Consider the following 13,037-nt stretch of genomic DNA (forward strand, 5'->3'; position numbering starts at 1 on the left):
TGGGTCCCAACTTGCAGACAAGTCCTGTGGAATTAAGGCTTCTGCCACCCACATTTGTTTAACGTGTCACACTCACTGACTGAACTGCCAAGGGGCCAGGGAGCATTAGTGCCACTGAAGGGCAAAATATCAACTGTATGGCTTACATTACAGATCAACAAGGAAAGGGAAAGGTCTGCAAAACATATGCAATCTTAACTGCTTCCACTGAAACAAAAGAAATCAATTCTGCGTGTCTATCATTGCCAAGAAAAGTCTCTTTGAAGAAAGAAATCTAGTATCCAAATTTAGCAAAATATAGTGTAAATTTTCTACGATCAAAATTCAGTATTCAAGAAAATTTTATTGTTGGAATGAGTGGACTGTCATTAAAAAAAAAAAAAAGTATAACACAAAAGCTTTAGGAATTCCCAAATGCTTGGAAATAAAAGATGTGAATACCCAGAAAGGTCTCCTAGACCTTCTACAAACCTGTTAAAACTCTGAGTACAAATTTAATACATTCCTTTAAATGTACCTGCCAAATATTTTTCTGTTAAACAATACATCAGGTGTCCAGAAAGCATGTAAATAAGCCTCACTGTTTTTAAGGTTCATCCGATGCTTTTGAAACTAACAAACTTCCATAATTACTTTTTTCAGTGTTTTACAAAACAGGAGCATGGGAAGCTGGAAAAAGATGATAAAACACCAATTCATACTAGGTTTCAGTCTTTGAAAATGAACACCCTTAAGGGAGAATACCATTACAGCAATATAATAGATATTTATGAAGCTAAAAGCACGCCATTATAAAACTGTAGAAGTTGCTACAAAGTTCACTGACTTAATGCCAATAGTAGGTTTCTGCAGCAGCCTTTGCTCACACCTCCAGTCAGGCAAAGACCATCTGATGGAATTTGTAACACCTAAATAAAGATAAAAAAGTATTTGAAAGTCAAAAACCCCAAAACTCTGGAAGTAATTTTTGAAGTCATCAGTTTGCTATCAGAGAAGAATAAAATGGAGATAGGAAATAGTAAGTACATTTCTCTTGATCTACAGTAAATAAAAGACGAGTTCTGGAGTTAGGCCAGTGCTGAGGGCTGCTGCTTCCAGCAAGGACACACTGCACCTCTCCTTCAGACAAACCCAACTACATGAAAAAAACCACTTGGCTGAATTCCTGCAGTGCTCAAAACTGCCTGGGCACTTCTGACTGTCCCAGAATAAAACACAGCCACTGCTGCTGAATTTAAAGTATCTAAAATGATAACCAAGATTTAGATAAAAATATTCCTTTCACTGCAGCATGAAAACATCAGTGGCTTACTCAGGCTGAGAACTGTTAATCTACTCCGTGCACGCCAATTGTGAAATATTACAATAGCATCTGATATTAGCTGGCAAGTTTCCTGCTTCCTGTTGAACAGATCCCTATTTCATGTGGGCACCATTCCACACATTGCATATGGGGTGCATTACATTTTTTTAAACTCAGCCTTCTTTTAAAAGAAAACTACTATGGTGTTGCAAGAACTGGTGTTTCTGTCAAGCTTGTACTCCTTTTTGCCAACTATTATAAGTCTCCAGTAGCAACATTTTTCAGCTCAGTGGGTTTCCTTGGCAGCTTGCACCCCAAACAGTTTTGCTGTGTGACACCAGGGCACAGCTGCATTTCTCCAATCTGATCTTCCTCGTTATCAATTCTGCTTCTGCTACAAAAAGAGCTGTCTCCACAGTCAAACCAGTGAGTGGTTTAATAGGTCATTTATAAATATGGCATCTCCCTGCTGGCTGCTGATAATGGAAGGCTTTTGACTTGCTGTCATTGCACTGGGGATGTGCTCGTGCTCTCTGCTGGACACTGCCCATTCTCAGACAGAGCTGTGCTCGGGACACTGCTGGATCTGGTGCTCTGGGCTCAGGAGCTGTGGCTGGGGTGTCAACAGGCTGCTAGCAATTCACTTCCCCACCTCCAGGTCCCATCCTATTTCCACAGCAGGTTGCCCTAAGGTTTTTCTGATAACAAGTCATTTCTATGTAACTAAGAAACAGACTTGGCCCCTGCAGTGTAACATATTAGTCAATATTACTCTTGATTTAAATTCATCTCCACTATCATACAGCTCCCTTAAGCATTGTCTCTATCTCAGTTTGTGAAACAGGGAAGTTATACCCATTTCAAGCTCATGATTAACAGAATGTTTAATATCTACAGACAATGCAAGCAAAGGATTTATATGTATTAATCATAAATTGGTTGTTTTATTTACAATTTATCCTCCAATATGGATTTCAATTTTGTGGATGCTTTCTTGAGATTTCTGCTTCTGGAATAATCTGGAAATCCAAATAGAGGAGTGTGTTTCTATATAGGTAGCTCTGGCATAGGACTCCCAGAAATACACTGTGGCTCTAAGTGACAGATGAGTTTATTCAGGTCATAATGCATCCTTCATTTACTCTTTTCAGAGTTATGCTCCTGTTAAAATTCTAATAAACAGGAATTTTTCCATTAGCATAGCCTACAATCATTTACTTAAATGACAGCTGAAGGAAGAACATAAAGATATTATAAAATCCTTTCAAATGTTTAAAAAAATTAATTTTGAAACATTAAAGCCCCTGCAAGAATAGTTCAATGGACTGTTATTACAGAGTAACTGTTGTGCTGCTTGTTCTGCTGTGGACTAGGATTCTCCTTGAAGGAGAGAACTTGGAATATGGAACAGGTTGCAACTAATTCTGGAAAAATATTTTTATTTGGATAGAGTCTTGTTTTTTTCATTAACTATTCTCTAATTGCAATGCCGAGCTACATGATTGGAAGGATAAAAATTAAATATAACATCACTTCTTAATATTAAATGTTTTTGCTGTGCCTTTGTAGAAAAATCTGAAAGCCCTCATAGATCTTACCTCACAAAGTGATAATGTGAATTTATGAGGCAGTCTTGCCCTTTTCTTGGTATTTCATTGTTTAACTCTTAAAAGAAGCAGCACATCTAACAGATACTACCTGTTCAATTCCATTCAAGTCACTGCATGAAAGCAGAAGATTCTTTTGGCTTCTGCTATTTGCCCTTCAATATTTTCTCCAGGCTCTTCTTTCCATGTGCAGGAAAACCTCAAATTACAGCAGCCAGGAGCAAATTAAGACAATCACAGTTTCTCAGTGATGAATATCTGCAAGAGTTGAACACTGGAAAGAACTGCATTTCCAGTTCACTGCACATGTAATGCAGCTACTCCTCACGTAAAGAATTATATGCTAAAGCTTAAAGCTCTCTGTGTTTTTAGTCTTGTTGTTCTTACCTTTCTTTTGACGTCAATGAATTGAGAAAACATTAAGGACCAGTAGAATGACAATTCAACTATGTAGTAGTAATGAAGGTCAGGCATCAGGGGCTGAAAGATGGAGATGAGAATATGTTAATAGAGTCTAACTGACATTACAGGCAGCTGTGATCTACAGCAAGCATGTTTAATTGCAGGGGATTATTGAATTATACATAAGCATCCTATGTGAAGAAAGATGATGGTTGCCTCTTTCAAACTCTGATGGCTCTGGAAAAATAAAGCTCCCCAAGATACTCTCTTCTAATGTTTTAGCCCTGACAATACTGTAATATTAAAAATTAGGATATTGTCCATTTGGAACCCAGAGCAAACTAAATTCTGGGTATTCCTAAGTCTGTTTTGAAAGTTTACTTGAAAGATCTAGCTGTATATCAGTAATGTGGGTTTTAAAGTATAGCAAAAAACCAATACTAGAGTAGACTAGAAAAAAAAGTAATGCTAGTATATAACCTCATCTGTTCATGATGAAAATTTGGGCTTTGAGCAGGGCTCTTCATAATAGAAATGCCTACTTTTGGCATTTTCTGGGCACATATTAACATTTGGAAAGAAGACAATAAAATAAATTTATCGAAGCATCTTATCTGATATACAACATGCTGACGGAGTTGTTTAAAAACAAAAGAAATTTAAAAAATCCACAACCAAAACCAGCCTGGGGTAACTTCAAAGAAGGTAACACATAAACACTTTGACCCTCAGCCTAGGAAAGCCAGACCTAGGAGCTACCTAGGACATTAATTTAAATGTGCCTCCATGATAGTCACACCTTCCATGGCAGCACAGACAGGGACACTGGCAAGGGAGAAGCTCCTAAGGGCAATTCCCAAAGGATTAGATAAATCATCTCTAGAGCACCTTGCGCTGGCACAACTGTGCAGCCTAGCAGGGTATGAGCTGCTTCCATTGGCAAGAGGTATTTCAGTTGCACCTTTTATTCCCACTCCCTTTTGCAGACAAGTTCCTTGCAGCTGAAAGCCAGTCCTTGGATTCCCAGGAAATCTGCTATGGGTGTTAATTTAATATAGACATATGCTTATGCTTTATGAAAAATGTTGAAAATTATGAAAAATTATGAAAAATCCATCCTTTAAAGCCATCTCTTGGGCCAATATAACTCTTTTCTCAGTCAGAGAGACTGCCAACAGACTTTTGATTATGTGTAATTAAAATGGGAAAGAAAATAAGAGCTTGCAATGAACTGCAACTATTATAGCCATTATCGCAAGGCAACTCTCTGGGGAAAACTTCTAGTAAAAAATGAAAAATTTTCAGCTGCTTTATTAACAAGAGCATTTATATTTCTAAAGCCATACATAGTGACAGTGTAGGGCAATTCTAAAGATGTCACAGATTCCTTCTTGGATCAATAATGTGTTTAACTTAGTTCAAATGTTAGGTTCCAGTTCTCCCTAGACCTAACCTCAATAGGTTTAACCTGTGATTATGTCTGTGTCATCACCCAAATGATCCATTTGACTATGTCTACAGTAAAGTCCAGTTGGATTTCTGCAGTGCATTGCTCATTAATTTACAAAGGAGTTGTAGCAAATAAAAGATTTGAAATTTTATCTAGTTGTGGAAAAAACCAAGAGAACAAACTGAAACCCCAGTACTTAGCCCTGATTAGCACCTACTAGATATTTTATCTGCGAGACAGTGATTTCATAATGACTTTAATTTGACAATTTGCTTTATGTTGGACCCTCATCACTACTAGAACAATATTCAATATGGTAATTTTACCTCCCACACTCTCAAAGCTGTAACCAACTTTTAAATGACTGTTCTTCTGGTAAGTCTGGTAAACATATGTTCTTCAATCAGTAAGCTTGAGAGTCTTTTGCTTTCAGTCAACCTCTTCTTGCACGTAATAACACAAAAAAAGTAGGAAATCGGGCTGAGAGGCACCAGTGACTGTAGGTACATCAATCTAAGAAACAACTGTACCTGAAGTTTCTGAGGGATTAACTTTCAGCACTTCCCCCATTCAATTTCTGCTGCTGCTTCCCTACTGTTGTTCGGTTCACCCTCCATCTCCAGATGGAATTTAAGTCATTATTTCTTCTGAGGCTACACGACCAAATTCCCTCAACATTTCTTGGATCAAGATTTCTGCTGAACTGTCTCCACTGAAGTATTTCCAACAGAGACACAACCTTCAAGAACAGCAGCATCCAAACACAGTTCTGCTCAGTCTCTGTTCTGAAAAGGGCTGTTGACTGTCACAGGGATTCATATGTCTTTGGGACAATTATCTTATTCACACTTTCAAGTCAGGCAATTGCTTTTTTTCCCCCCTTCCCTGGTCTTAGGGAAGGAAAAAACCCAAAAAACCATAACAACCCTAGACATATAGGATGTATATATATATATATATATGTATAATATATACACACACTCTAGGTTAAATTCCTTAAACTGCAAACTCTTCTCTGGAGCTTTTGGAATTTAATGTGTGGAATTCAGGTGTGACAGCTATGTCCATCTTTCCCATCTTGAACTCAAGCAAGACGGGAAGAATCTAGCAACGTTCTGAAATGCTGAGTAGCCCACTCACACAAACATACTGGGACAAATCTCCACCATAACAAAACCAGAGCTCTGCAGAAGTGGCATGCTTGTTCTTAGACTGCACTGTAACTTTTACCTGATATGGATACCCGCTCCAGCACTGCCTGGTATTCCAGAGCCAGGGTGTCTGAAAGGAAGAAAAAGCAAAACAAAGGTCAGTACAGACCACTTTGTGATATGTTAAGTGTATATACTTAGTACTAAAGGACAAAAAAAAAAAAAAAAGAACAGCTTAGAATTTGCATTTTTTGATAGAGGCTATGAAACCCGAATACTGGATAGAGGCTTTGATAGAGGCTATGAAAACCAAAGTCAAGGAAATTTCTCAGAGTTTCAGAGCATGAATTAAAGCAATTTGCCCATTTTTGTTGGTACCCCATGACACCACTTTTGCAAGAGTGCAGACTGAAAGTAACCAGCTCGTGTTTGGATGGTCAGATCTCACACTATATTCTCAATAGCACAGGACATTTTGACCTCAGCCAGCTTAAATGTTTCAAAGAAGATTCCTTGCATGTGCTATTATATATAGGCATTCTTCCATATAGGATCCACCCTTCATCTTTACCTAGCCTTATCTACTCTCCATTCAAGTACAAAGGGGACAGAACACCATTAGTCAGTCTCCTGGAATAAGGCAGCACACAGCTTACACTTGCAGCATTAAATGCTTCCCCAAGACCACAGTTTTTCAAATAAATCCTCACTGCTTGAGAGGAGGCCTGTTCTTGTTGTCACCATCAGGTGGAGCAGCTCAGCTCAGGCAAACCATAATATCAAACTCATCCAAAATGCAATGGGTGAGCATCAAAGCAAGAAAACAGACACTAGGCAGAATGGTAAAGCCCCCCAGGCTGAGAATCAGGCTAGGTAGGAAGGATTTTTGAATATGCCCCTTTAATAAAAAGAATATAAAAGTTCACACCATTACCCCCAGTGCTCCTGAAATGACAAAGAATAGCTCCTACCGTAGCCTGAAAGGTGTGCCAGCATTTGAAGTAACAGACCTCCTAGAGTTTCTGATATGCCTCTCTCAAGGATGCTGTAAGAATGCTTAAAGCCCATCCAAACTTATCCTTCCCTCCATCAGAAATAACTTCTTCATGGAACCAATTAATTGGTTCTAAGGTCTCCACCGTATTTACTGTGCTATACAAGTTCCCCTCATTTCATGCAATAAAAAAAGTCTTTGGAAACAGCCACAGTATCTCTGCAAGACAATATAAAGAATCTAAAATATTTCTGTCTGACAGGTGCCTAAATTAGATCCACACAAATATTCTAGGATAATTCATAGTTTTAGCCAGGTTTGAAAAGCTGTAACTGTCTTTCATACCATATTCATCAAAAGATAAGAGATGCTTCCTACCCAATTATTTTGCTGCCTAAATTACAGGTCCTGGCAAAAAAAGCATATTTTTCTCTTTCAAATATTATGACATCTTAAGCCTTCTTCATAGAGATGCTTGCTGCAGGAGCTACAGATACAGAGGTTTATGAGCAATTAAAATGCTGGTTGCTAAATAAAATAGGCCTTTCTTGATGAACCTATAACCACAAAGCCCTACAGGGTATCACAACTGACAAATAATGTAATGCATGCATTAAGCCTCAAAGACCAATGCAGCAGAATATATGTCCCTTCTGAGCCACACAAGGCTCAGAAGGCCATGCTGCCATCTCAGACAAAATGCTTCTGAGCAGCTGTTTGGAAACCTAATGGATCCTTTGTGGGCAAGAGCACTTAAAATGCCAGGGCTCCTGCAGCACCTTCTTACCCTTCTTAGCTCCCCAGTCTCCCTTCCCCCTGACTTGCCTTGGCACCTCTGAGTTGCTGTTAATAGCTTTAGCAGCAGGGCACTTGGGTTATGCTTGTCTGCAGGGTTTTAGGGAAGAGGTGGAGGAAGAGCTTGGTTTAAGCACAACCTTCCTCTCTGACCTCCACAATGAGCACAGCCTTAGACTGCACTCAACACCTAAATGTAATCCATGGTTACAGTTGGACCAAGAAGCATCTTATTTAGACCTCTGTGAGCCTCACAACTGTGCAATACTGTGTAGAGGCTTCAGTAGGAAGCAACAACCTAAAAAAAGCTCACACAGGCTGCAGAGTGAGACCTAGACCCAGCAGTGAAAGGTGGATTAATCATAAGGGACCTAAGACTGACATTCCAGGGCTCAAGTGAGTCCTGTGTGTGCTCCTAGGACACGTCTGCAAACTTCCTCAGAACAGGCAAGGTCACTGTGAAGCAGAGCACAGTTCTGCCTGAAAATCCCATGTTGGATTAGAAGAAAAGGTCAGTGACTTGGCTCCACAACAAATCCTTTTCTGATGAACATAAAGGCATGCTTCTCTTTTTGCTGCCTGCTGAATACCCAATTTTCATTTCACTTCCTATTCTTGGTATATGTCTGAAGAAGAGAGGGACACGAGGGGATTGGAGAAGAGAGGAAATCCAAAGATCCTGATAACAAAAAGCCTCCCCCCCTTAAGCTGGAAACAGAATACTAAAAACTTCAGTACCAATTATGCTAGGAGCACCAACCCTACAATGCTGACAGCCTGCCTTACAGAACATAAAGGAGCTCAGATGGAAGCTGAAGTTTTACCACACTTAGGGGCAGTGCCAAATGAATGCAATGTCAGTGACAGAGGATGTAAACAGCTGTTCAATCTGTTGAGATTTACAGTATTAAGCAACAAATCACCTTAATTCCCTTACAGGAATATCTGCTAAAAACTCCATCAAATCTCTCTCCATCCCTGTGATTAGACAGAGTAATTTTAAAGAATTCCTTCAGAAAGAAAACTTCTCTTGAGACAAGGAAATGACTGAGGATTTAGAAGAAAAAAAAAAAACAAACCAAAAAAACCCTTCCCAAATTATCTGTGACATTTGCATGCTTAGCCAGAAGCCCTGGGTTGTTTTGTATCCATTGCCTCATGCACTTATCTCTAGAGAAAGCATCTAATTGGCCCCTGGCGTTTAGAAAGTCCTAAGAAGTTAAAATCTCCAGGTCTTGCTCAAAATGCTGCTAGTATCGTTTGTGAAAGATGAATTGTGATAGTAAATTAAGGGGGGAAAATAAGCAGTACAATAAAAAACTTCCTGTTTATCACAAAAGAGCTGTTATGCACCTGATTTAGTCATGACTATGAGGTCATGGTGTAGCTCCCAAAGGGGTACTTCCAAAATTCTTAGGTAAGTAAGAAAAAATTTCTGATTTTTCCATCAAAAAAAGAAATCTGGCAGCTGTTTTTACCAGAATCCAGCATGTAAAAATCCAGGAATATCAAGACAGAATCCCCACATTTCACTAGAGTCAATTTATGTTCAAAACACATTTCAAATCACAATAAGACATCCTTAGTCCAAAAAGAAAAGATTTAAAGTTGCTTTTCAAATTAGATAGCTTTTGAAACTGTAGAACAAAACCAGCAAAATACAGAGTATTCACTGTGTACATGTTCACTATTCTGCCAAGATTTTTATCTGTCTTGGTTAAAGCATTTGAATACAATTTTGTATCAATTGCTATAAGCAATATTAAGTGGAATGGAAATAAGCACTATTCATTATAGTCAAGGTAATATATACTTTCAGCAAAGCTCTACTGATCTCATTTTTTGGGGCTGATATAGGCAAATATGACAAAGATGTCTCATGGCATTCGTACCTACATTCACCAAGTTACAGCAGGTCCTTGCTTTGCTCTTCACAGAAACAAGTGGTACAAAGTAAGGCCAGAAGATTTCCTCTTGATCAGCTCTCACTTAGCCCCAAAAGTCTGTGTGCAATTTGTTCTTACCCATGGGGCAAACCTCCACTGTCTGATACCCCTGTACAGGGCAAGACTCAGCCAAACTCTCCTCCTCAGTAGCAGCTCCTGCCCCCCTGGCACACGCCTCCCTCCCTCGGTGTATCCCCAGCTTTACACCTCATCCACCCAAAGTGCAACTGCAACAGCACAGGAGGAGACTACCAGCTTTCTGTTCACTCCAAAGTACAGTAACATTTGACACTTTTCACACATTTTTTATTATCCAGGAACTGAAACTGATAGCCTTTTAATCAACAGCACCTTTCATAACATTAGGAGATGGACAATTATTCATAATTAACAGGTTTTTTGGGGTATTGGGTAGTAGGTTTTTTTTTTTGTTGTTAGGTTTTGTTCCATTGGTTGGATTTGTTTTTGTGCATTTCTACTTGCCTAAATCAAATAGTATGTCAATAGTAATTTTCCCCCAGTTATGGGTAGGGATTATAGCAACCTTTTTCTTTTACAACAATGTATTAATAGACATTCCTTTTGGACATCACTTGGTTGAATAAGCACTCGCTTAGAGGTAAATTGAAATGCTCGATTTCTTTTTTTTTTCCTGCAACATCTGCATCCTCTTGGCATGGTGTGCTGGATGGCTGCTGACATTAGAAGGAAAGTTAGATTACCTGGAAACATAAAAAGCATCCTTCCTTACTCTCCTCTGCCAGCTCTATGTTCTACTATAAAAATTACTCCATCCATGTATGGTAAACCCAAGAGATGTTTTAATAAGTTAGTCTCTTAGATACAAATTCCACAATGATCCTGGGCTTCCTTCCCTATCTTCTTGGCTCAATGAAGATCCGTGTACCTGTAGACTGCTGCCACCTTTCACTCTTAAGAAGTATATATATCCATGAAAATACTTGCTTCTGCATATAAAGTAGAAACAAATAGATTCTTATTCCTCTTAACTACAGAAAAAATCCTTGGTATTAAGGAGTTTTGTAAAACAAGCCACCATTTAAAAAGTTACAGAAAATCACCTTTTCTTTTTTTCACAAGTATTAATATTTTGCAGCTTCCTTCTCTCCAGCAGAAAGAAAATTAAATGATTGCTCATTGTTCTTGATTTTCAGAAAATTCATAAAGCAACAACCAGAACTTTCTGAGTGAGCTTTTCAAATTTTCTACCATCTTCCACTAAGGCTGCCTTATGATGTCTTGGAAACTTTCTGATTTCCTAAAAATGTGTGCTTTTTCTTACTATCCTCTGAAAAACTGCCCTGAATATAGCAACATCCCTTGCTACTGTTGTACTTGTTTTGCTATTACTGAAGAATTTCTCAAACCAAAGTTCCACTGACTCAAAGCACACATCAGACAGTTTCCAGCCTCCGCTGGCCATGCATGACAGGCTCTGAGGGCACAGCCTTGGCAGACAACGATGCCAAGAGCACAGGCTGAGCTGTGCCACAAACTGACTCTGCGAGCACCACTGCAAGTCACCTACACATCCAAATCATGTATGCTTCCCTCTACCCACAAAATCACCGAGTTCTGACAAAGCACCATGCTGGGAGAAAAGAGAACTCAGCAAAACAACAAAATCCATGGCTACTATTTTGCATCAGCTTGTGCAAGCTCTGCCTTGCAGGGACTGTTGATTTGGTTTAGGATGCAGTTGCCTCTTACACCAGGAATAGAATTTTCATAAATCCTTCACAGATCCAAGCAGTTGTTGGTATTTCTTGGCATAGCTAACTACAGAAGTGAAGACAATATGACACATTGTCAATGAACCTTCTGAGGTTCTTTTTTCATATATTGTGACTAAGCAAGCTGTTTTAAGTTTCTGCAGAACTGGAGGTTTTTTCCCTCTAGAGTTTAGTGCTTTGTGTCTGTAGAAAAAAGGTTTTAGAGGAAAAAATGCTTCTGCAATGAAGAGTGCTCAGTGTTTCCTCTCAGCAATCTGCACTGTTGACTTCCAAACATAATTAAAAATTATACTTCTGCTAATAGGAAACTGTAAAATATGGAAGAAATTATAAAGGCCAAGATTAATAACAATCACTGCACGATGCTCTTGACATTCAAATGCAAACACATGTGTGTTCAAAAAAAAGGTTTTAGAAAAAATACAAATTCAAGTTTTAATATATTATACGAAATGATATTTGGAAAGGCAGAGTAAGCTCCACGCACACATCCACTTTTCTCTTTAAAAATATTATGTACAGAGATCTGGAGCTTATGCCTTGTGTTGATAAAAGTTGACTTTCAACTTACAGCTTAAGAGGAAAATGAAGCTGGCAAAAGGAACTCATAATTAGAATCTGGAAGGGTCCTAATATTAAGGCAATGCACTGAACAGAATGGAAGAACACTCCAGACAGAGAATTTGGTGCCTGCAGCATCTCCTCTCCCAGACAGCCACCAGTCCCCTTACCAAGCCCAGCCATCAAAATATTTGCTCTCTTCTGTGTACCTTCTTCCTCTGACACTTGCTCTGCTGATTGTGTTGTAGTAAACAAAACTTCTAAAATCTTTTGCCTTCATGTGTAATGACAACGTTTTCAAGGACTGTTTGGTCATGAGCAAGCTGAGTGATCATGGGTGCTATGACATTTTAGAACAGCTGGATGTCTACATAAATATTACAGGAGCTAGGCTATAGTTCCCAGAAACACTATTCAATGTATTTTGTAGCTCCTCAATCCACACTGTAAGAACCGTGCACAGAAAGTAGTGGCCACATTCACCCAAGCACTCCAGATGCCTGATAACCCTCTGATGAAGCAAAGCAGCTGTACATCAGCTCTACAGCTGCCTTCTATTTTTGATCACAATGCCAGACCACATCAATTAGCCTAGCATTTGCATCTAGGAGGATATTTATGGATTTACTTTATTTAAAAGGACAACACATAACTGCATGCCTGGAATTAGTTTGTTAAGAGAGAGTACTGAAGTTTACACTTGGGGAACCTCACCAAGTGTAGGAGGGAGATCTGCATAAAATTAAACCTTTAAGAGATCAGGAAAAATCCCAAGACAAAATCATTAAAAAATAAAATAGGGCACTTCAACCCTTATTGATCACTGCAGAGTAGCCTGATTTCAGACTACTCCTAATTTTCCTACAGCATGCAGCTTCAACAAAGCCCCAGGGTTTCCAGTGCTCTGATACTGTGGTTACTCAAAGGCATACAGGAAAGTGGTGAATAATTAAACTCATCATTACATATCTACTTTCTGTAATTATGTTCCTATTTGTGGCTGCTCTGCAAGAAGAGTGCGTGCGTCTGATTCTGCCAGCCACTGCCTTCCAGTACCATGTGTTGATGGCAAGT

General features: G+C 39.0%; 1 protein-coding gene across 2 annotated transcripts in view; it reads right to left on the reverse strand.

Annotated features, from left to right (window-relative positions):
- Positions 1–13,037, reverse strand: part of CERS6 (ceramide synthase 6) — a 97,329-nt gene that overhangs the window by 29,285 nt on the left and 55,007 nt on the right. For both annotated transcript variants that reach the window (XM_059475851.1, XM_059475850.1), the window contains exons 5-6: positions 5,993–6,043; positions 3,298–3,390 (exon numbers count right to left, since the gene is read on the reverse strand). In XM_059475851.1, coding sequence (XP_059331834.1) covers positions 3,298–3,390; positions 5,993–6,043 — 144 coding nt within the window. The remainder of the gene's footprint in view (positions 1–3,297; positions 3,391–5,992; positions 6,044–13,037) is intronic.

This window comes from Ammospiza nelsoni, chromosome 7 (genome assembly GCF_027579445.1).
Source record: "Ammospiza nelsoni isolate bAmmNel1 chromosome 7, bAmmNel1.pri, whole genome shotgun sequence".
NCBI classification, from domain to species: domain Eukaryota; kingdom Metazoa; phylum Chordata; class Aves; order Passeriformes; family Passerellidae; genus Ammospiza; species Ammospiza nelsoni.